This window comes from Protopterus annectens, chromosome 2.part2 (assembly GCF_019279795.1).
Source record: "Protopterus annectens isolate FY-2018-M chromosome 2.part2, PAN1.0, whole genome shotgun sequence".
NCBI lineage: Eukaryota > Metazoa > Chordata > Ceratodontiformes > Protopteridae > Protopterus > Protopterus annectens.
Window position 1 is genome coordinate 454,594,858 of NC_056730.1, and position 25,034 is coordinate 454,619,891.

A 25,034-nucleotide genomic window follows, 5' to 3' on the forward strand; every position below is an offset into this window, starting at 1 on the left:
ATCATGAGCAGTATAGCTTGTGCTAAAAAGGCTCTTCTGCCATAAAGTGCCCATTTGTGATTCAGAGACATGTTCACAGTAATGAGGTAAGACTTCATTATCAGCTAAACTTAATGTCTCTGAAATCATTTACTACAACGATGTGTAGATCATTGCTGATCTGAATGTTGTGATAGTGAACCGATGCTCATGTAGGCAGTGGCATCCACTCTCTGGTGCACACAAGAAAAACATGCGCACGCGCGCACACACACACACACACACACACACACACATCACAGCCCCTAATGTGCCTATCCTCTCATTTTTCCAATACCTCTGTAGTAGTTTAAGTGCCATTACTGCACTTATATGTTATGCTTGGTGGCTAGTATATCCCTGCCTACCCCTGATCACCATACTACTGTTGATGCCATTACGGTACTTCCAATCACAGTAATCCCTGGTGTCTAGTGGTCCCCCAACCCTGATCTCCACTGTGCTGTCAATGTCATTATGGCACTTATCTCTGGTGGTCTAGTGCAGTCCTCCAATCCTCTGATCCCTTGTACTTCTGCTGGTACCTTCATGGCACTTTAAGAGTAATTAATGTTGGACTGGTGTGCCCCCCCCCCATCTGAGTACTGCCACTGGTGCCAATACGGTATTCTAAGAGTAATCCCTATTGGTCTAGTGCATCCCTCCACTCCACAATTCCCATACCGCTACTGATGCCATTACTGTTCCCTTGCATCTAGTGGTCCCTCCCACCACATTCATAGCAAGCTGTTGGCTGTGTTTAATACCACTGCATGGTGGGGATGCCATGTATATGCCTTCCTGGAGGCAGTTACAGGGAGAGAGGATACAGTTAATTAGCATATACCTTTCCCTCAGAATGCCTCGTTAGCAGTCAGCATGGCTGCGGGGCAGCCCTATGTGGTGCTGCACATCTTTGTGGTACAGGACCATGCAACTCTGTGTTAAGGCAGTTGCTGAACTCAGGAAAGGTACCATGACATGTAAACATGGGTGTACACATTATGGTACCCCCCCTTTAATTATAAAAGTAGACTAATACAGTACTACCACACTACTAATACAGTACTAAAAATAAAATGTAATAATTTATTAAAATACAGCTGATATCATGACTGAGAGTTTAAGTTGTTGTGTCTTTCGGCTTTTCCCAGTTAGGGGTCGCCACAGCGAAACTCCGGTCCGCTAATGATTGGCAGTAGATTTTTACGTGCTGAGTTGCCGGCCCTGATACACAACCTTCAACAAAGGTACGCTCATTCACACGTCTCCACACAGAAGACGCTCTAGCTGAGAATCGAGCATACAGATCTCATGGTTCCATAAGCTTTAAAAGTAATAAATTACAATCTTGTAACAATGAAATATTAACTAGTACAGTAAAGGAGGTAAGACAGGGTAAAGGAGGGAAGATAAAGATAAGGTTAAGAGGTAGCAAGAGAGAAGAATTATGTTGTGAAGCTACAAATGTTTTCTTTTAAACTAAAAAGAATATCAAAAGCAGGAATATTTAAACTCTTGTCTGAGATGCAGCTTCAAATTTTAACAGTTTATGTTTGTATTGTAATAATTTCATTTTGTCAGGATATTCATTCCATCTAACCAGAGTTCTAATGTCATTTATGGGTAGTGTGTCTTTTCATAGAAGGCATGCCCTTTATGCATTTGGCTTTATACAGCACTGTTAGGGTGGCATGCTACATTCTTGTTTGGTAGGAGTGGGAGGAAAAAAAACATCAACCTGCTGAGACCTAGCCAGTTAATAAACTGTAAAATGAATAAATAAAAAAGACAGCAATCGTATTAATACATTTCTTTCTATAAGCCTCCTTTCATAAAAGAAAAGGCAAGTTAACTATCTGCTTGATCTCCTTTATAGCATTTATATCCAATAATTTCTCACAATTTCATTTAAAATTTTCTTTGATATCTGTCATTAAATTTTTCTAAATTTTACCTTTTGCATACAGCGTGAGGCACAGGCAGAAACCATTGCCATGGATGTCCCAGGATGGAGAATAACATTCTGAACAGTGACACCAACATCCTGAACAGGGAAACCAATTAGGGGACCTAAAACAAGACAGCAGATACATTAAACATGAAACCATACATAACAGGTAGTACTACTCTCTTTTAAAAGGGACCAGAAACTTCACTGGCCCTTTCCTCTTTAATATAACATGGGAAGTTGGAGGCAGACACCATATAAACAACATAAACCTTTGCAAATAGCACTTAATATCCACAATCACAAAAATCAGGTAAGAAGTTAACAGTGTGAAGATCAAACCAACAGTTTGTAAAGGGATCACTGAACCATTATGCACATTTTTTCTTATACCGTTTACACAGGTGCTTTCTAAAAATCTTCGTCCACTTTTTGGGAACAGTTTTTAACTCAGAGTCATGCTTCCTTATGGGGGATCTGGCCATTCATTATCCACTCGCAGTCATCAACCAGATCCACCCCTTTCCACCCAAGAGAACTGCACAGTTCTGCAGACAGGAAAAGACTTATTTCTTATGTTCAAAAAGAAGCAAAGCTCGAAAGACGGAGACATGATTCTAAGAATAATGAGGAGCAGGAGGAGGAATATGTGAACAGCAGTAAGGAGCAGACTTAAGAGGGAAGTAGGTAGGTAGGTAGTAGTGCAGGAGATGAAAATCTACAGATTGAGTGATTGTAGACTATATGTTAAGAGGACTGTTGGGACAATGCATAAAGAAAAAAAAAAGTAATGTTTCTCTTCTCTTGTTCTGTTGGGGTACTGTGCAGCAAGAAATAACTGGATATGGTTAAAGAAAAACATTACGAGCTTCCAGGGCTAACAGACCCTCCAGTTGAAAGACAGATCTCATCTGTAACAAACAGAATGTAACTAAAACCTTTGCTCAGGTGAGTGCTCAAATTGTATGATTATTTGTTTTTTGATATGATGCTGTAAATAAATTATGGATGAAAATGTAAAATAAAAACATAGTTCACATGTAACTAGTTGACCTGTTGATTGAGATCCAGGAAAAAGGTTACAACAGACATGTGGAGTATGGCAATACAAAATGAAGAAAAGTTAAAGAAGGGATAGGTTCAAAGGAAGTAAAAGAGGAATAACGTTAGGGGATTAGAAGAGGACAAGGAATACAGATATTAAAACTAATCGAGAGTGCTATGGCCCAGGGAGAGGCACAGCCACAAGCAAACACTATAGTGATGGGCCTAACGGAATGCTTGAATATTGCACGTATGAATAGTATTGTAGACACAAATAACAGGGATTGTTCTAAGAAATGACTAAACAACTGAAAGGAGGTGAAAGATTGGGTGTTGAAAAAAGGAGATGAGGGGACTGGGGAGTCTTGGGAACCTAATGTATAAATCAAGAAAAAAATAAAAGGGGAATTAGCCGTGTAGTAGAAGCATTAGTGACAGGAGATGAGAAGGATGGCACGGCAAAACTGAAAGAAATGGCTACATCAGTGAAAGCTGGCAAATCACTTTAAATGAGGCCAAGGAACAAAAGAAAGGAAGTCAAATAGGCACAGAGCTAATGAGAGAAGAAGAGAATAATGAGGAGGCGGCAGGACAAAGACATGATGAGTAGATTTGTGTGTGTGTGTGGGGTGGCGGTGGGAATGACTAGATTTGCCTGAATGCAGACAGCAATGGTCATAGTAATAGCTGAAAAAAAACGGGGTACTAGAGGAGATCAGAGGTCTCAAAACATGGAAGCTGTAAATGTAAATATGCATATAGTTATAAATGGGAAAATGTGGGAAGGAAGGGGGGATAGGCCTTGAGCTAGAATATAGATTGGATAGAGTATTTCCAAAGACGACCAGAAAAGGTAACAGGGGAAACTGTAAGATGAAGAAAGAGAGAGTAGAAGAGACAGTGGGAGCAACAGGAAAAATTACTGAGTAGATGAGACAAAGGGTAAGGAAAAGTGATATCAGACGACAATGGATAAGAAGGAATGGTTACAGTCTTAGTATGGACCACAAATGTGTTACCTAAACCAGCTAAGATAGACAAGGTACTTTGTGTGGGAAAAATGCAGGGTAGAAATAGGATAACTTTGATAGATGCGTTTCTGTAAAACAGGAAAATGTTACATATGAATACATACCATCACATGCCACTATGCTAGCTATAGTGATATTTGTATGTATGTATGTATATGTGTATATGTACTTTCCACAAACAAGTACACCTATACACACACACACACACATATATATTTATGGTTCCCTGCTATTTGCAAAAAAAAAAAAAGGTTGAAACACAAAATGCAAAATGTCAAACACAAAAATCCCGAAAAGGGAATTTTCCCTTTACCCACCCAGAGTTGGCACATATAATTATCAAGGGGTGCATGGAGGGCTTGTCTCCCTGGATTTAGTAAGTGTGTTTTTATGTACGTGTGTGTGTGTGTGTGTGTGTGTGAAAAGGAAAATGTCACATACTCATCAGGGGTGTGTGTGTTTCTGTCTGTCTGTCTATATATCTATCTATATAAAAAAAGAAAATATTACATACACACACACACCATGAAATGCCAACATGCTAGCTCAGTGACATGTATGTCATGGGGTATGCAAATGGTCTAAAGAAATTAGTTGCAGTAAAAACCTTATGGAGTGCAGACCACATACACTATCCATGTGTTAAATTCTAAGGCTCCTGGCATGAAATTAGCCATAAAATCACTCAGTGGATGAGTCCTAGACAAAGACCAGCCTTGTCATGGAAATTTTGTGTGCAAAAAAGTGTGACTTTCCCACACTGGTCTGAGGAAAAACCTTTACAAGTGGAAAGAAAGGCTGGGATAAACAGCCTGCCAACCACAGGAAAAGATGCATACAAATGATACAACATGGTGAAAGTCTCAGTGAACACGCCATCCTTCATGAGATTTCCATCCAGTGTGTAGCATAATGCAGATTTAAATTAAGCGTGTTCTCCATAAGTCATTTGTCATTTTTTCTCTAACCTTCATATCAGTCTTTGCCAGCTAGATGGCCGACAGGGATAAAGCCCAGCCTGTGTCCAGCTGTTATTTAGTAACATCTCAGCCAGAGAAGGTGACTGGTGAGAGGCACAGAAATAATAAGTCAGACCATACTCACCTCTCTCAGGTTGGTGGGATAAGAGAAACACGACAGGCATACACCCACAGACTGAACCTGCACTGAAATCTTTAATGGAAGCCTTGGGCTATCAGAAGTGCTTGCTATCAAAAGGTCATGGAATTTGAGAGGACTGGCTCCTGCAGAAGAATGATATATGTTTCGGCTCATACCTACTGCATGCTATCTCCTGGAACATAGTGAGCATATACAAAGGGGAACATGAAGGGCCATGAATGTGAAAAACCACCACTTCTCAAGTTAGGCCAATGGAACTTCTGCCACTCCTTGTATCTCATGCTGAACAGAAACAAAATGGTCACATGTTTTTGCCTCCTGGAAAAACAAATTGGCCAACAGGGAAGGCATGAGGGAGTCTTGGTAGTCACTGGGAAATTCATAGCAAAAAGAAGAGAAAACAATCATCCAAATCTTTGCATTGACTGTAATTTAGGCTCAAACCATAGTTTTTGCCAAGTGACAGATCCAGGTCATAAATAAAATGAGCAAAATTACCCACAGCACCACTCACAGTTGTGTTACAATCCATGACAATGTATCTGGAACATCAGGACTGAAGCCCCTTCAATAGCCAGTCAAATCAAACCCGCTAAACAAGTAACAGGAACTATTCAAAGGCAAACTATGTCCTAGTAAATGCCAGTCTGTCAAAATTCAAGGCACTCCCCAACCCCAAGACCACAGCTACCTATGCAGAATTATTCACAAATGTGAATGGCTGCATAGAGGCTGCTATACCTACCAGAAATAACTCAAAAACAACCAATGAAAACAAACCCCACTGGTGGAATCCTTACCTAAACAAAGTATAAAATAAAATAATAAAACTTATGGCTAAAATCAGGAAAAGCAACTAACTCCCTTAAAGACAACTGCTCTCTTATACAAAACTAAACAAGAAACCAAGAGGTCTAATTAAGTCCGATAAGGCCAACTATGAGGTCACGATAGCCTTGCAGGATAAGGACAATCAGAAAGCCTTCTTCAGCTACTTCTGGAACCTTAGAGGTAAGACAAAACAGTGTGCTGAATTGGTGGTGAATGCTACAACCTACACCAATCAGTGTGGCATGTAAAATCTACTGGCTGATAAATTCAGCACAAACTTCACTCCCCCCAGCTCCACAAAGTGAAATCCCCTCCAACCTACTTCCCCCAGGTATCAGCAGGGACCAGGTGCTGGCAGCATTTTCTAAAGCCAAGAATACTGCCTTAATGGGTCCAGACAACATTCCCAGTTGTCTCTTGAATAGTCTAAAACATGACCTATCAGGACCACTTGAAGCATTCTTCTTGCTTCGTCCTTCTGGGTAGTACCTGCAAGGAAGTACAAACTAAAGGTAGTTGTTAGTCTGTCACCAAAAAGGGCAGAAAGCAAGTGTTGTTTAACTTGTAAAAAATAAATTAATAAATAAATTATTGGGTTCAGGAGATTTCTTCGGATCTGACTCTCGAAGAAATTGAAGGCATTTTGTAACTTTATTCATTTCAGATATTCATTTTTTCCAGCTAATAATATACAAGCACATTCAATTTCTCACAAGAACAGCTGTTGTTTGTTCTCTAGCAAAAAAAAAAAAAAGAAAAAGTTAGACCATATGCATATTTTTAATTAAGAATCGACCTGGCACAGTTGCACTTAGCTACTATGCAATACATAGACAATAATAAATAAGGTAAAGAAGACACTGTCCATAAACTGATTCAGAAAAAGGTTTCTTTCTTGTGAAAAACAAATGAAAAGCTGTAACAGTGAAATACAGATCTGAGCTCAAATGAACTATGTGAGAAAAATGATATGGAAATAAAGTAAACCATTTAATATACTGACTCGCATTAAATATTAAATGTAAGAGTGGTGTCAGAGCAGGGCGGCCGCGGTGGTGCAGCAGTTAGCATTGCCGCCTCACAGCAAGAGGTTCTCCGGTTCAATCCTCGGCTGGGGTGCCTTCTGTGCGGAGTCTGCATGTCCTCCCTGCGGTCGCGTGGATTTCCTCCGCGTGCTCTGGTTTCCTCCCACATCCCAAAGACATGCTGTAGGTGGATTGGACACTCTAAAATTGGCCCTAGGTGTGAATGTGTGCATGTGTGCGCCTGCTGTGGAAGGTTGGGCGCCGGGCTGGCAACTCGACACTGTAAAACTCCACTGCCAATCATGAGCGGACAGTGACCCGCTGTGGTGACTTCTAACCAGGAAAAAGCCAAAAGAAGAAGAGTGGTGTTAGAACAGGATTGCAGAAAAATTCTGAAAGTGATCTCAAAGCCAGAGAACGTCCTAAATTCAGCAACCGTCTAAGCGAACATAACACATGGAGTATTTTTTTTCAGCTCCTGCCCAATGTAGCTACTCCAAGTAGGTGCAGGCTGTGAGCAATTATGCCAAACTGAAGCATATATGCATATGCACTTATACATAATAACCCGCAATAGCTTCTATTGAAAGAACTAAACAAACTTGTAGCTAGCATTACCGGGTATGATTACAGTGCCCCATTCTTCTGCAAAGGAAAAGACAGCAAACCCTTAGATAAAGACACTCATTCATCCCCAGTCTTCTGATCTGTGCCCAAACTATTTAGCAAATCAAGGACATCAGCAGCACAGACAAAGTACAGTTTTGCACCTACCATAAATGTAGATGTTCGAGTGTTCACCCTGCTGCAGTCATCACACTTGGGTTATCCTGCTGTCAGGCGGTCCCGCAGTCAGCCTGAATTCCAAAGTCTTGGTCTGGCGTCGGTTGCTGTCACTTCTTCCCTGACGTCAGAGCGCCAGGGGTATATAAGAGGCATCCGACGCCATTTTCTTCAGTTTTTCTTGCCCCAGATGTCAGGTGCCCCCAATAGGTAGGCAATATATATATATATATATATATATATATATATATATATATATATATATATGGGTTCATGTCTATAGCTCGACAACTTACTATACTGACAGCGACTTCACCGACATCTGAAATAATCGACGCCGCAACTCACGGACATTTAACAGGTAAGAAAATTAAATTTCGCTAATCATGCCTACCACACATACATAACACTGCCATACTTACTAAAACATGGTAGGCATGATTAGCGAAATTTAATTTTCTTACCTGTTAAATGTCCGTGTATGCGATTATTTCAGATGTCGGTGAAGTCTGATATATAAGTTGTCGGCTATAGAATATATATATATATATATATATATATATATATATATATATATATATGCTAGATAAAAATAAAACAATACCTTTAGGCACAAGCAAATACACCACAGAGGTAGTATAGGATAGAGTGGTATAGCTAAGTTCAGCTAGTTCAGAGGGGATGGAGGGAGGGTAACCTGGACTGCAGCAGGGTGAACACTCGAACATCTACATTTATGGTAGGTACAAAACTGTACTATGTTCATAGGTTCATAGGTTCATACTAGGCTATCTGCCCTAGGGCATTTATAAGCCTAGCCAGAGTATGTTTGGCTTTCGCCACCCATTTTAAATTAATTTTGCTATGCCCTTTTTCGAGGTTAGTATACTGTGCCTCTGTCTAACAGTGACACAGAAGTGATACCCGGGGTAAACCTACGATCTCCCACCCACTCATCAAGATTCCTCTTGAAAAGAGTCAATGAGGGACTCTGCCTAACCTGGACTGGGATTTTATTCCAGAGTGAAGGGAGCCTCTGGGTTATGAATCTGTCCCTCCAGCATGTCCTATTTATTTCAGTGCTGAGGTTCAAGTCTCTCGAGCGTGTAGCTCGATGGGATTTGGATTTTTTGAGGTGCAGCATGTCCCTTAATTCCGGGTTGGACATGGCCTTATCGTCAGGCACAGGTCACCTCTGAGCAGGCGGTATGCCACTGAGTAGAGCTGGAGTTTCTTTAACCGGGCAGCATATGGCATCTGTTTGAGCCCTTTGATCCTCTTGGTGAGGTACTTTTGGGGTCTTTCCAGTTGCTGCAGGTGTTTGGTAAGGTACATCCCAAAGGGGCATTGTACTCAATTATGGGCCTGATGAGGGATGAGTAAAGAGGCACGATGACCTCCCTAATCTAGATGTGAATCCCTTCATGATTAGGTGGGCTATATAAAATGTTTTCTAACCACTTTGGCCACGTGGTTGTCAAATGAGAGATTGCTATCAACTCGGGTCCCCAGGTCCCTAATTACTTCTTCTGTACTTAATGGATTACCACCTATGTGGTAATTTGTGAGCACTTTGTTTTGCCAAAGGGATGACTATACACTTTTGGCGTTTAGCTTGAGGCCATGGCTCTGGCACCAGTTGTCTGTTTCTACGAGGCCCTTTTGGAGGATGCTTGTGTCGGCTGGAGAGTCGATTATGGCGCCCAGTTTGCAGTCATCTGCGAACTTGGTCAGCCACAGTCCTTCCGTGTTGGCCTGTACCTCCGAGAAATATATACCAAACAAGAGAGGTCCCAGGACTGAGCCTTGTGGGACGCCACTTGTAACTGGTTTGGAGTCTGACATGGCTCCAGCAATTCTAACCATGTGGGTTCTGTCCTTGAGCCAGTTTGCAACCCATCTAGTGACATAGGGGTTTATATTTAAGCTGGTGAGCTTATCTATAATGCCCGAGTGGGGTATTGTATCGAAGGCTTTTGCGAGGTCCAGATAGGCTGTGTGGACCACCTTCCCTTTGTCAATGGCCTTGGTGACTGTTTCAAAGAAGTCAACCAGGTTTAAGAGGCAGGATCTGCCCTTAACAAAGCCAAACTGGGTAGGATCCAGTGTCTGTAGGTCCCCAATATCTTTATTTATGAGGTCCATGATGATCCTTTCCATAGCTTTGCAGACCAAGCTAGTCAGGCTTATGGGGCGATAATTTCCAGGGTCCGTTGAGGCACCACCTTTGTGGAGAGGGACCACTGTTGCTGTACGCCACTCTTTGGGTACATATCCTGTAGTAAGGCTGAGATTGAACAGTAGTTTTATGTTTGGGTTTAGCTCTTCTTGGAGTTCATGTAGGACGCAGCCTGGGACATCGTCTGGTCCCATTGATGCTGTGTTTTTTGCTTTGGAGAGGGCGGCTCCCACCTGAGCATCTGAGATGTCGGGGGGGCAGCACTCTGCTGGGATAGATATTTGCCCTTTTGGTGTGGGGGGGGAGAAGTTTGCGCTGAACCTGTCAGCTAGGATGTTGGCAATGTCTGTGGGATCAGTGTATTTTTTGTCATTTTGGACTAATTCTGAGCATATCTGGGAATTCCCACCCAGGTTCCTAACATAACTAAAGAAAGCCTTGTGATTATCCTTAGTGTCCTGTGCAATTTTTCTCTCGAAGCTGGCCTTTGACGATTTTATGAGTGCCCTTAGTTTTTTGTGAATACTGATCAGAGATGCCTTCCCTTTTTGGGATTTTGCTCTATCATGTAGTAGCTTCCTCCTTCTATTGTATAGTTTGTTTATGGCTGGGGTCCACCAGACAGGTCGTCTGCCTTTGGAGGATTGGGTCTTGGTTTTATTTGGGATTGCATGATCCATGCAGTCCTGAAGGTGTTCATAGAATGCATTTATAAAGGATTCTGCGGTCTGGGCCGTATTTTCCACAGGCCGGGGCTTTGAAGGATTCCACCTTGGTTTTGAGGAGTGTGAAATTTGCTTTAGAGAAGTTTTCACTGTGGTTTTCTGGGCAGGGGTGGGGTCAGGATGTGAATATCCAGTGAGATCAGTTTATGGTCTGATCTTACCAGTGAGGGATACACTTCTGGTCTGGAGCATAGTCCCCATGTTGGTGATGATCAGGTCCAGTATGTTTTCCCCTCTTGTGGGAGTGGTAACAAGTTGTTCCATAGCATTTGAGTTTATGAATTCTAGGAACCTTTGGGCAAGGGTGTTGGAGCTAGAGTAATGCTCCCAATCTATGTTTGGGTAGTTGAAGTCGCCCAATATAATGGTGTTCGGAGAGACCTTCATAGTTTCCAGTGTTCTCAGGAAGGCCGAGTAGGGTTCCTGGGTTTGGGAGGGTGGTCTGTAGCAGGCTATAAACTGGAAGGCAGTTTTACCCACTGTTAGTTGCACATGGATAGTCTCTGATGCTTCGTGCTTTGCCACCAACCTGGAGGTGTGGGTATCTTTGATGAATATCGATACTCCCCCTCCTTTTGTGGTTCGGTCCAAGTTTTGGGGCCGAAAAGCATGGTATGAGGTATAACCTGGTAGTGCTGGGGTGCTCTCGGGAACCCTGAACCAGGTTTCTGTTACTGCACAGATATCGATGTTCTCCATGCTAAGGAGAGTTTGGAGTGTGTGCATCTTGAGGTTTAGACTTCTAGCGTTGAGTAGCATTACTCTTAGTTTCTTATCCCTTGTGATACCTATGGAGGTGGGTTTGTCCTTTGAGCCTTGCCTAAAAAAGGCACTATGGGGGTAGCAAGAGCCTTTGCCAATATCCGAAAGCCCAGGGGTGACAGGTGCAAGCCGTCCCTAGCAAAGCATCGTGGCTTGTCGTGCATATCATCCCAAGCTGATAGGCATTGGATCCCCTTTGAATGACACCAATACTTAAGCCAATTGTTGAAATTGATCATCTTGTCTTCATACTGTGGCATCATTCTTGGTGAGGGTTAGATGCTACTCAAGGTCAGGGTCATACCAGCCTGGGCTACATGCTCAGAGAGCTCCTCTATGTCTCTTTTCATGTAGTCCAGGGAGGTACGTCTCAGGTCATTCACACCAGCATGGACAATGACTGAGTCATATTTGTACTTGCCCTGGAGTGACCTGAGTGCTTGTGTTATGTGGCGGATCCTAGCGCCAGACAGGCTGCTCACCCTGACCTTCTCCTTGTTCAGCCTGGTGAGTGGGACGTCAGTGTGCCTGACGATAGAGTCACCTATTACAAGTGTATCAGGTGTGTTGTTTAGCCTTAAGGGCTGTGACTGCTCGGCACACTGGCTTTGTGAGATATGTGTTGCACGTGTTTTTTTTTGGGGTAGCGGTTGCTTGGGTGTCTGCTTTGGAGGTCTCTGCTGCTTAGGCAGATCTTTATTTAGAGCCTCCGAGTATGTTTTTGTGTGATTTTGTGTTTGGTTTGCTGTCGTGGTAGGTCTATCTGAGACTGGAATTGTAGTGAGTGTGGTTTCCTTCTCCTCCTGACTGGTTTTGCCAGTACAGAGTTGAGAGAGCTTAGCCTCCAGTTTGGCTATATGGTTGCATCTCTCACATGTGTTGGAATTTGTTGGGAGGAGGAGAGGGTTGTCTGTGTACATGAGGCAGTTGTAACATTGCCTCAAGATTCCCATATTCACCAGCTGGACCAGAGAGGAGATTGACAACTGACCTTTGGACATGCTAGAATAATATTGGGAATTCCTTTATAATTGAAAACAAGGGCCAATGGGGAGTGAGGGTGTAGTGCTTTTAATTTTTAGTGCTGACTTATAATTGCTTTAGTGAGCAAGTGCCAGGTAACAAGTGCAATGTGTTACAGGTAACTTAAATGCAAAAACGACAAACAGTAACTTTCTTTCAAGCAAAGCAAGGAAATAAGTACAGTAAGCAATGCAGATATCACTAGGGATCCACAGAAGCGCTGAGAAGCCGCATTTTAGGTGGAATTAGCGTTCCAGGGAAATAACAAGCATACAAACAAAGCTAGATTCAGCAGGCCTGGATCTAGTCTATGCTACAGCAAACAAGGTGTACCAATTTCAGTAAGATACAGTTCAAGTATTCAGGCACTATAAACCTTTAACCAGAAATTCCCAGCTCAGAAGGGCAGAGTACAACCTCTCCTCCCACAAGAGTGCAGACCACGAACCTTCTTAATGTAAAATAACTGGCCTGAAGCCCAAGTGCTTAAACCAGAGCTAATACACTTTAAGAATAACAGACACTGAGCTCTCAATCAGCAGTTCCCAACTTAGAAGGATGAAAGCTACCTGTCCTGCCACCACAGTGCATGCCACAAACCTTCCTAATGTAGAACAACTGGTCTGAAGCCCAAGTGCTTAATCCAAAAGACTTAGAATGATAGGTACACTTTAACCAAGTTACTACCAAGCAGTAATAAATACAACTGAATACTTTAAATAATGCCTGGATTAGTGCTCAAGTTATACAAACAAAGCTAGATTCAGCAGGCCTGGATCTAGTCTATGCTACAGCAAACAAGGTGTACCAATTTCAGTAAGAAGCAGTTCAGATATACATGCACTATAAGCCTTTAACCATAAATTCCCAGCTCAGAAGGGCAGAGTCCAGCCTCTCCTCCCACAAGAGTGCAGACCACGAACCCTCTTAATGTAAAATAACTGGCCTGAAAGCCCAAGTGCTTAAACCAGAATTAATACACTTTTAGGATAACAGACACTGAGCCCTCAATCAGCAGTTTCCAACTTAGAAGGATGTAAGCTACCTGTTCTGCCACTACAGTGCAGACCACAAACCCTCTCAATGTAAAACTTGTCTGAAGCCCAAGTGTTTAAACTAAAAGGCTTAGAATGAGTTACACCAAGCAGTAATAAATACAATTGAGAATGTTTAAGATGACGCAAAAGCAAAATAAAGTAGGAAGAAACACAAGTACAGTAAAAGCAGAAGAAATTTTTTTTTTTTTTTTTTTTAGAAAAGTAGCAGAAGCAGTAGTAAAGTAGTAAATACAATTCTCATGCAGTGCAAGCTGGCACACTTGAATATGTAGCAATATTCGTCCACACACAGTTTGAAAAAATGTAATTAAATTAAAAAGGACTAAAAGCAAGTGCAGAAAGGGTTTATTAGGTAGAATGCGGTAAAGAGATGTCCTAGGGGAGTGTCTTAGATCAAATCTACAGTGGGGCGGGCACTGCAAAAACCACCAAATTTAAACTACAACAAAGAATAGGGAGGGGGGGTGGGGGCAGTTTCAACACAGATGTAAGGAATGTGCAAATTATAAAAAAATATATATACTGTTCATCGTGTTACCCTGCTGCAGTCATCACACTTGGGTTAAATCCCAAACCTAAGGATGGGAGGTGGAGTTAAACAGGGTTAGAAGAAGCTAGTAGTTTCTGCAAAACTGCAATGGCAAAACCAGCTCTAGTCTTAGAATATAGAGGTAAGTGATGGTGTTTGGTGAAGGTGTGCACTGAACTCCAAGTTGCAGCTTCCAGAATATCCTTGGTTGGTACTTCCCTGAGAAAGGCTGCTGATGTAGCTGTAGCCCTGGTGGAGTGGGACCTAATGTTAGCAGGTACCGGTTTCCCATGATGCGTGTAGCAGAAACGTATGCAATGCTCTATCCATTTAGAAATGGTCTGTTTTGAGATAGCTCTTCCTTGTGATCCTGTAGCATAGGCTACAAAGAGCTGGTCAGTTTTTCTGAAAGCCTTAGTTTTATCCAAGTAGTAACATAATTGCCTGTGAATATCCAAAGAGTGCAGGAGTCTTTCTCCTTTGTTCTGGGGATTTGGGAAAAATGTGGGCAAATGAATGGTTTGGTTTAGGGCCACACTGGATACCACCTTTGGCATAAAGGAAGGGTTAGTTCGTAGAGAGACTCTGTCTTGATGAAACATGAGGAAAGGCTCCACTGCCATTAGTGCCTGTAGCTCTGAGACTCTTCTAGCTGAGGTTATTGCTAGTAGCAGGGCAGTTTTCCATGAAATAAATTTTAAATCAGCTGAAAAAGCTGGTCCAAAGGGCGGCAGTGTAAGCTTTTCCAGAACAAAGTTGAGATCTCAAGTAGGTGTTGGTGCTCTCCTTGGTGGTCTTATGTTCTTAGCCCCTCTGAGGTACTGTCTTAGGAGTGGATTTGAGAATAAAGGAGGATCCGTGTTGTAATGAGCTGAAATTGCTGAGGCGTGGATCTTAATAGATGAAAAGGAAAGTCCTTTGTGCAACATCTCAGTTACATATGGTAGAATCTGAGGAATGTTTGGATCAAGGGGATTTTGGCCTTTAGCCTGGTTCCAGGCGCAAAATCTTTTCCATTTGTCTGAATAGGTTTTCCTGGTGCTGGGCCTCCTGGCCTCCAGAATGACATTCATAACAGCTTTGGATAGAGGTGTTGGCTGGTTGTTTAGGTAATTTGCCATGCAGCCAGGTTTAAAGTCTTGAGCTGCCTGTGTAGTATCGGATTGTCTCGCTGGGTGAGCAGGTGAGGAATTTGTGGTAAAATCCATGGTGGGCCGTGGGCCAATTTCCTTAGAATTGGATACCAATGCTGGCGTGGCCAGTCTGGTGCAATGAGTATCATTTGTGTCCTCTCTAATCTGACTTTCAGCAGTACCTTTGCTAGAAGAGGCAGTGGAGGAAAGGCATACACTGTTAATGTTTTCCAACTGAATGAGAGGGCGTCCACTTTCCAAGCTTGTGGATGGAATGTCCTTGTGCAAAATTTTTGAAGTTGGTAGTTGTGGGGGCATGCAAACAGATCTATGTCTGGGCGTCCCCATTTTTGAAAAAACTCGAAAAATAAACAACCAAATACTAAGAAATGTAAAAAGAATCCAGGCCACCTTATAGAGGCAATACAGTCTTTATATCAAAACCACAATTACAAATATGAGCGCTTTCATCTAAAAGCTAGACTTCATCAGATAAAAACATACACATCTGCTACCCATTGCTTAAATAGCATTTTCCCTATATGTTGTCCAATTAACATTTGAAGGGAACACATTTAGAAATTCACATATACTAGTCATTCCTTTGTGCAACTCCTAAAATACAGTTCCTAAGATAACACTCTGCAGTGTATTAAAACAAATACTTTTTTCATCATATAGTAAAAATTCTTGTTAGAACTACAAAAATATGTTTGCATAGATGTGCCAAGTTCATTCCCCCTAAAATGTAAAATTATTATTAACATAACTTTTATCAAAATGTTTGTTAAAGACGTCAATACATCCCATATATTTATTTCACAACAAACAAGTTGTTAGATAAATATACATTTTCTCAACACAAAGTTAACTTTTTTTATATATGTCTGTAATATAAAACATGAACAAGACCATTCATATATTTTCTGCCTTGGATATTAAAACAGGCTTAATGGTTACATATTTGTTTAATCCAGGTGTAATAAAGGATTTTAATCTCAGCTGCCATTTCAATTCTTTGCCCAACAGGGCATTTTTGATGTCTCCACCCTTAAAATTGTTTTCTATGATAGAATCTATAATACCAAATTTAAAACCACCATATGAAGGGCATACCAAAGAATGCTTGTATAAGGCACTCGTCTCTTTCCCTGTTCTTATGTCGTATAGGTGCTCATACATTCTTTTAGTGCCCTCTCAGTTTTTCCTATATAGAATGCATGGCATCCATCACATTTAGTCATGTATACTATCATTCTAGTTTTACAATTTCCCTTACGAAATCTGACCACGCTGTTTAAGTCATTACTTAGTCTGATCCATGTTTCTCTGAAGATCATACTACATAAACTACAATTACCACAAGAAATTACCACAATTCCTTGCTCGAATATTCTTTTGAAATTTTTTCCAGTTTTATGTGTAAAATACGGTTTGGACCCTACTGCCCCATATACCTCCTTATTTATCTTCAGTGTATTCCAATTATTTCTAATTACATTGATAAATTATTCAGAAAACATGTTATATTCCAAAACACAAGCTCCATAGAAATTTTTACCTTCCTTTCCTCTTTTTGTTACCTTAGATAGTGTTTTTCCCAATAGTGCCACATATTTACTTCCCCAACAAAGATGGACAACAGTCCATTCAATTGGTAACAACTTTTGGTCGAAATTTTCAAACCTGCAAACAGGTTATTAACCAGCATTGGAACATCTTAAAAACTAATGTCAAGCTCAATGAAATTCTCTCTTCTACATGTTCTTTTTCTTTTCACAAGGGACCCACTTTGGGGTCGCATTTCAGTCATTACAAACGCAAGGTTCCGCCTTCACTTCAACAATCCACTATATTTGGGAACAAGGTTAGGGGTTGTGTACCTTGTGGACATTGTTCTGCATGTCTCCATATATTTAAAACCAAGACTTTTACCAGTTCTAATACTCCTAAGGTCTATGACATTTTATGTTTTGGTAATTGTTCTGAATGGATTGTTTATTTGGCTACTTGTTCTTGTTCGGCATTTTATGTAGGACAAACATCCAGAACATTGAGGCTTCGGATTTCCGAACACCTCAGTGAGATCAGGAACAGGAAAGCCACAAATGCTTTGTTCAAACACACCTTAGTTCATAAAACAGCCAGGTTTACATTTACTGTGATTGATAGGGTCCAGGGTCGTTATTTTTTCTAAAGTTGATTGGCACACTATATTAAATAATAAAGAATAAGGTTGAATTACCAGGCTGGGGGGGTTTGTTTAAACCTGGCCTGAATGAGTTGTCATAATGTTTCATCCAATCAATAATATTTGTGAATGCTAATGATGTTGCTTATTTAAGAGTTAGGTATTCTTGGTTGTGTTAAAGCACTGAGGAAGGCTGTTGCCGAAACCGGTATGCTGTCTGTTTTTTGAGCTACCTAATTAAATTATTTGAGTTTTCAACCCATCTGTGCTGGACCTTTTTGTTTTTTCATTGACTGCCTTGGTTGGTTTGGTCTGTGCACATCCGTACATGCCGGTGCTTGTGTTTAAGTAATAAACCAGTACTTTGCACATCTTGAAACGTTATTCTTGACTCAAGACTAAAAAGTAAAACTGTTATTTATTTGTGAACTTTTAACAGTGTCTAACAGCTTACTGAAGTCGATAACTGTGTAATCTACTTAACCCAGTGACCCCAGGTTATGGCTGAAAAGTATTTGTTAACAAGTAGCTAAGTAAATAAAATGTCATAAGTAAAGAAGTTTTTTCATATGCTATAATACATGTCTTTTGGCCCCTTTCCTACTTACCATTTAGGCACCATCCACTGTTAGCTGTTTATTCTCCTGATCACCAGGCGGATGTGAGAGCTAGGGATTATGTCCATCATCTAACAGGAGTTAGTAGATTGCTTGATTTATACCATTTGTTGACTATGTTAGTCCCAGTAGGTCAGCAGTCTCTTTTCAGGGGGAGACACGAGATGGTATCCATACTGACTAGGGGAAATTTGACCAGGACACTGGGGTACTTTCCCTTCTTGTGTACAAGGTTTTTGTGGTATAACTTTATTAATTTCAATGTAACCAAATGGAGTTTGCTACCTTTTGTAACCAAGGCTGAGCCTGCAAATGGTCATATGCTGATCAGTGCTCTACCCTGGTAAAAATACAAATAAACAAACAACAAATTAATAAGTAAATAAATAAGTGCCATGGGATCTTTTATATCCACCCTCGTTACCACCAACCTTGATTTAAAGTTTTATTTTTAATACTTATATGCTCCTTATACCCATCCCCCAATAACTTGAAAATGTTGTATAGTGCCTGTTAATTTGGGCCTTTATAAGTGTGTGATTCTGCATGTACTCCTTGACTGCCTCACACTTCCATGTCTACATTGTGAGAGCAGTAATTCTGGTCCTTCCTGAGAAGGAGCTCTTACTGTAGGATTCCGACAATACCCTTCCCCAGGATGAATGAGTTGGCATCAACCACTCACTGCCATCTCTCCCTAGCTAGCTTCTGAGGCACTTAGGCCACTTACTGAAGGTAAGTTAACTGATTCTTAGTCATGGCCAAATTTTGTGGTACCACCAATAACAAATATAGTAGTCTTGCTATGTTACTAATTTGTGTTCCTACCATGTCAGTTTATTTGTGAGGTGGCCTTTAGCGGGTCCGTTTTACTCTCCTTTTTGGCCCTCTGTGTCTGGGCAGCTCCTCCATGTACTAGCTGATCTTGGAGTTCTCTTTTAAAATTGGGTAATTACATTTTTATATGCCCTTCTAGGGTGTAATTTTCCTACATTGTTTTTTCTTGACTTGCAGGAATGTGCTTACTCATTGACTGAGCAGGTGAGCTGGTAGGTATGCACCCACAAGCAAAGAAGCTTCAGAGCAGTGTTCTCAAACACAACAGAGGAAGGATATCCAGATCAGTGACCCACTGAGCAAGATCCGCTTGTAGGTCTTTTGATATGGTGACGTCTTTTATTTTTTAGCCCACCCTTAGTTTGCAGACATGTAATGGCATGGTTGTACACTAGGTATCAAATTTCCTATAATTACCTCCACCAGCAGTATAGCTAGTCTTTTTCACTGTTGCCGTAGTGTTTGTGATTAGACCTCCTTACAGGGGCTGTGGTTGTTTCTGTTCTTCACCTACTGGACTCGTCTGCTCCAGCAGTTTTTTTTTTTTTTTTAATTTTATTTATGAAATTAGTCTCCTGTTTCAAAAAAAAAAAAAAAAAAATCTGTTGCATAAGTTGCTTTGAGATAGCTAAAATTTTATTTGACCAGAAAAACATAATAAATATGTTCTTAGTATAGTTAAGGATCCATCCATCCATCCTCAACCCCCTTTTCCCATTTTGCACATGGGGTCGGGGTGTCACTTCAGCAGTGACAATCATCTCGAGCCAAGGTTTACACCACAGAGTGGCTAGCCCTGCCACTGTAGTTCATTCATACCACTCACATGCACACACACTGTCACCTACAGCCAGATATTCTTCGTGTTTCACTGTTGCAGTCCTCACATATGAGTTATCCAGCTCTCGGTAGCCCTCAGTTGGCCCGAATACCAGAGACCTTGGTATAGGACGTTGGCTGCCGCCTGTTGTAAAACTGATGTCAGTACGTCAGGTATAAAGGGAGGCAGCCAATGCCATTTCCTCAGTCTTTCTTGACACGGAGCCTGAAGCAGATGCAATTTGTACTAGTGCCGCTCGGCCGTTTACCTTCATTTCGCTTTCCGACTACCAAGTTGAAGACGCCTTCAGATAAGTACCCCATTGCGGATCCTCTTTTCTTACTTTAACAAATGTCAGATAAAATTAATAACTGTCTTGCCTGTGGAAAACAGATTCTGCTCTGTGATTTCCATTCCTACTGTATAACTTGTTTGGGCCTTGAGCATGACGTCCCTAACTGCAATCCTTGTGCTTCCTTTAACCCGCGTACCATACTCCGTAAAGCTAAGATTTTATATAAGCATTTTAGAGTCTAGCCTAAGTTTGTCAGTATTGTGCTTCTGGTCTCCCGACTTCGGATATACCTAGGAAACGCAAAGACAAGGACCGTGACAGGCCTATGGCTAAATCTACTTACGACGCACCAGTGAAATTGGTTGTCAGTACAGCGGTAGTCAATGAGGTGCTTTCGCAGCCCCTACAGTCTGCAGATTTTCAGCCACAAGCCTTTGCCGTGACTGTTACGGAGTCCTCCATGCCGCAGGCTGCTATTTCGTCTTCAGACCCTCCGCCTGTCGCCGCCTCAGATGGGTCCGGAGCTGCTTTGCAGGCACCGGCTTCTGACACCTCTTCTTTTCGACATGAGACCAGAACCAGACCGACTACCTTAATTCAGACTTCTGCAGTTGCTAGGCCTCCCGAGTCTCTCCGGATTGCTAGTAAACCTTCCAGCCACAAACCTACTCACAAGCAAGCATCGACCTCCCCTCCTGTACCGCAGTCCCAGTTGGTAAAGATGGCTGGCGATCTTCTTTCCCTGATTAGGGGCTCTCATCCCCCCCCCCCCCTTCCAAGAGGGCTAGGGAATTATCTCCTGATGTTTTGTCTGTCTCAAATTCTGAGATTTCCAGTATATCTGCAGATGAAGAAGGAAATTCTCAACTTTTTTCTGGCTTTGAGGATTCTGAGGCTGAGGACAATATCCCTTCTGCCTCCCCTCGAGAAGATTTTTCCTTTGGGAATACTTTGAATACTCTTAGGGAGCATTTTAAATGGGAATGTCAGGATTTTCCACAGTGTAAGAAAAGAATCAGGGAATTTCTAGATTTGCCACAGCATAAGCCTCTGGCTATACCTCCAGTTTTGGAAGTTGTGGATGATGCTTTCATGGAAAATTCTTTAATTCCTAATTCTGTTCCTCCTGCCCTCAGAAATCCAGATAGGTATTACAGGGTTCCTGAATCTCATCAATTCCTTTTTAAAAACCCTATTGCTGATCCAGAAATTATTTTTCAAGGCCCCAAGGGTGTTAAGGATACTATTACTAAAAACCCTGTGCCTTCTGATAAGGAATCTAGGGCCTTGGACATGTGAGGTAAAAAAGTCTATACCTCTGCAACTCTTGCCATTACATCCGTGAATTGTCTTTTTCACATGCTTAAGTATCAGCAGCATACTTTGGAGGCTGTTAAGGCTAAACTTGGAGATGTTCCTTCCATGACAGAGAACAAAGATTTACAAGATTTACTGAATTCTGCCACTTTAGTTAATAAGCATTCACTTCATTGTGGCTTTGACACTTTGAAGGCTTCCTGCAGTGCAGCAGCCACTGGTTCCGTAATTAGAAGGCATCCTTGGCTCAGGGAGAAGCCTCTTTCTGAACCAGTTAAATCTAAATTGCTGGATGTTCCTTTGCACAAGAACAATCTTTTTGGTAATAAGGCTGAAGAGGTACTAAAGAAGTTGGAGGATAAGGCAAAATCTATGCAAGCTGTAAATGATTTCCTTCAGGTTCAGCCTCCTCGGTTTAGAAGGCATTATCCTTCCATGAATCGGTCTTTCCCTGATCCTGGCAAGCAGGGTCGCTCTAGGCCTAGGGGTTTCAGATCTTCCAGAGAGCAGGCTTCTGCCCCTCAAAGGGCTAAACAATGGCATTCCTCTTCTGCTAAGTCGGGGTGTTCTAAGCCAGCTTCCCAAAGCAAACATTCTCAGTGACTCTGGCCTTCTTGTTCCTACCACTGCAGACTCTGAGTTTCCTTTGGGGGGAAGGTTAGCCAGGTTCACAGAGGTATGGTCTACCATCACAGGCAACAAATGGGTGCTCAATATAGTAAACCAAGGTTACAAGTTTTACATTTACACCTTCCCTGTTTTGCAAGGATAATTATACATACCCAGAATTCTAAGGGCAGAGATACAAACTCAAATTTCTTCTCTACTGACTATGGGGGCTACAGAGCCAGTTCCTGCAATTCAGGCAGGCCTGGGTTTTTATTCAAGGCTTTTTCTGGTACCCAAGAAAGGGGGCACCTGGTGCCCTATTCTGGATCTGTCCATTCTAAACATTTTTCTGGTGATTCCCAAATTCAAGATGCTCACCCTTCAACAATTACTACCAATGCTGGACAAGGATTAATGACTGGTAACTTTGGATCTCAAGGAGGCTTATCTGCACATCCCTATAAGGGAAAGTTGCAGGCAGTTTCTTCGCTTCAGGGCTGGGCAGCAACACTTTCAATTCTCTGCATTGTCCTTTGGCTTATCTACTGCTCCCAGAGTTTTTATGAAGTGCCTGGCTCCAGCCATTGCTTTTTGCAGGCAGAGAAACATTCAAATTTATCCTTACCTGGGTGACTGTCTCATTCAAGCAAACTCCTCAGAACAAAAGGATTTGGATTTCGTGAAGAACATTCTCACCTCTTTGGGTTACACTGTCAACGAAAAGAAGTCAAAGTTGGTTCCTTCAAGGGAGATTGTTTTCCTGGGAGCGAGTCTGAATACAGCCACCCAGATGGTATTCCTCCCTCAACAGAAGCAAGAAGATCTTTCCGCTTGCTTCATGAACTTGGCAAGCATGATCCAGCTCTCTGCAAGGCAATTCCTGCAAACACTGGGGTTCATGGCTTCATGTATTTTGATGATCCCATATGCAAGGTTGCATATGAGAAAACTTCAATGGTACTTCAAATATATTTGGTGTCAACACACACAGGATTAGACTTGAGTCTTCCCCTGATTCCCTGTCTACAAATGGAGTTCCTCTGGTGGGCGACAGCCTGTTCTCAGAACAAGGGTCTGCCTTTCCGCCCACCGCCTGCCAGCCAGACTCTCACCACAGATGCCTCAGATGTTGCATGGGGGGCTCATCTGGAGGGCAGGGGCATACAGGGGACTTGGAGCACCCAGCAGATTCATCTACACATAAACATAAAAGAATTGATGGCAGTGCAGCAGGCCTTGCTGGCTTTCAAGGACCTACTTTACCCTGGGACTCGGCTGATCAAGACAGACAATGCCACAGTCATGTGGTACATTATCCAGGCAAGGGGGACTCATGCTTACCCCTTGTGCAGACAAAGCATGAGAATATGGTCCATAGCAGCATCCATGGGCTTACATCTAATGGCCCAGTATCTTCCAGGGAGGCTGAACTCCTTGGCGGATCATTTCAGCAGACATGTTCTGGATCCTCACGAGTGGCACCTGAACAGGGACATTTTCCATCGTATCACTCATCATTGGGGCACCCCACAAGTGGATCTTTTCTCCTCTCACACCAGTCATCTCCTTCCAACCTTCTGCACCAGGGAGTTTCACAACAAAGCTTGGAGGGTGGATGTGTTGTCCTTCCCATGGACACATCCCTAAGTTTATGCATTCCCTCCTCTGCCTCTTCTTCCCAGAGTGCTGCGAAAGATAAGGGACAAAAAAACCAAAGGCTATTCTGATAGCTCCAGATTGGCCCAGGCAGCATTGGTATCCCCTCCTTCGCAGCCTTTCCCAGGCTCAGCCTTGGCATCTTCCCCTGGTACCAGATCTGTTGGTTCAGGGGGGAGGAAAGTTCCTTCATCCTCATTTTCAAACTCTGCATTTAACTGCCTGGCTAATACTTTAAATCTTTCCCAACAGGTGGTTGAAGTTCTTCATGAGGCCAGGAGGCCTAGCACAAGAAAATCCTATGCAGATAAATGGAAGAGATTTTGCTCTTGGATGTTTGCTAAAGTAGAAGACTCTTCTCATCCTTCTCTTTCACTCATTCTTGACTACCTAGCAGGATTGCTTAATGGTGGACTTTCCTTTTTCTTCAATCAAAATTCATGCTTCAGCAATTTCGGCTCATTGTTCTTTTGAGCAACCCATTTTTTTCTCACCCCTTGATGAAGCAGTTCTTGAGGGGAGCTAGTAATCTTAGACCTCCCAGAAGAGCTCCTACTCCTGCTTGGGATCTTAATTTTGTCCTGGAAAAACTTACTCTGCCTCCCTTTGAACCAGCTGCCTCTGCAGATTTGAAGTTTCTGTCCTGGAAGACTGCTTTCCTTTTAGCTATTACTTCAGCTAGAAGGGTATCTGAGCTGCAAGCCTTAGTGGCAGTAGAACCTTTCATTATTTTTCACTCAGATCGGGTTTCTCTGAGAACCAATCCCTCCTTTATGCCTAAGGTGGTTTCCAGTTTAACCCTTAATCAGTCTATTCACCTGCCCACATTTTTCAACAATCCCCAAAATAAAGGGGAAAGGATTATGCACTCTCTTGATGTGCATAAACAGCTGAGATTTCACTTGGACAGGACTAAATCCTTTCGAAAATGTGAACAGTTATTGGTTAGTTTTGTGCCTGGGGCTCAGGGTAAAGCTATTTCAAAACAAATCATCTCCAAATGGATTGCTCATTGTATTCACTTTTGTTACCTGCAGCATGGGAAGGTTCCCCCTCAGGGTATTTGGACCCATTCTACTAGAGCAGCCTCTACCTCTGCAGCCTTTCTGAGAGGTGTGCCTACTAAGGACATTCTAGAAGCAGCTACTTGGTCTTCTGTCCATACTTTCACAAAGCATTACAATCTACCCCTGTTTTTTAAATCCAGAGCTGGTTTTGCCTCTGCAGTTTTGCAGGGCCTCCTTACCAACCCTTAATTTGTGATCCTTCCTCCCCCCCTTTGTCTTCTTACTGGGCTTTGGGAATCAACCCATATGTGAGGACTGCAACAGTGAAACACGAAGAACATAGTACAGTTGTGTACACTTACCATAAATGTAGATGTTCGCATGTATTCACTGTTGCAGTCCTGGTTTCCCACCCTCCATTCCCCCTTTTTTCCTAAGGCACAGACTATAGATTTTTATTTTTTGTATGAC

At 42.1% G+C, this 25,034-nt stretch overlaps 1 protein-coding gene across 1 annotated transcript in view; it reads right to left on the reverse strand.

Moving 5' to 3' along the window:
* The window catches only part of GFM2 (GTP dependent ribosome recycling factor mitochondrial 2), a 1,110,238-nt gene that overhangs the window by 195,821 nt on the left and 889,383 nt on the right, over positions 1–25,034 (reverse strand). Inside the window, 3 exon segments of the mRNA XM_044063950.1 lie at positions 1,976–2,091; positions 20,503–20,531; positions 20,854–20,887. Of these exon segments, the coding sequence (XP_043919885.1) occupies positions 1,976–2,091; positions 20,503–20,531; positions 20,854–20,887 (179 nt within the window).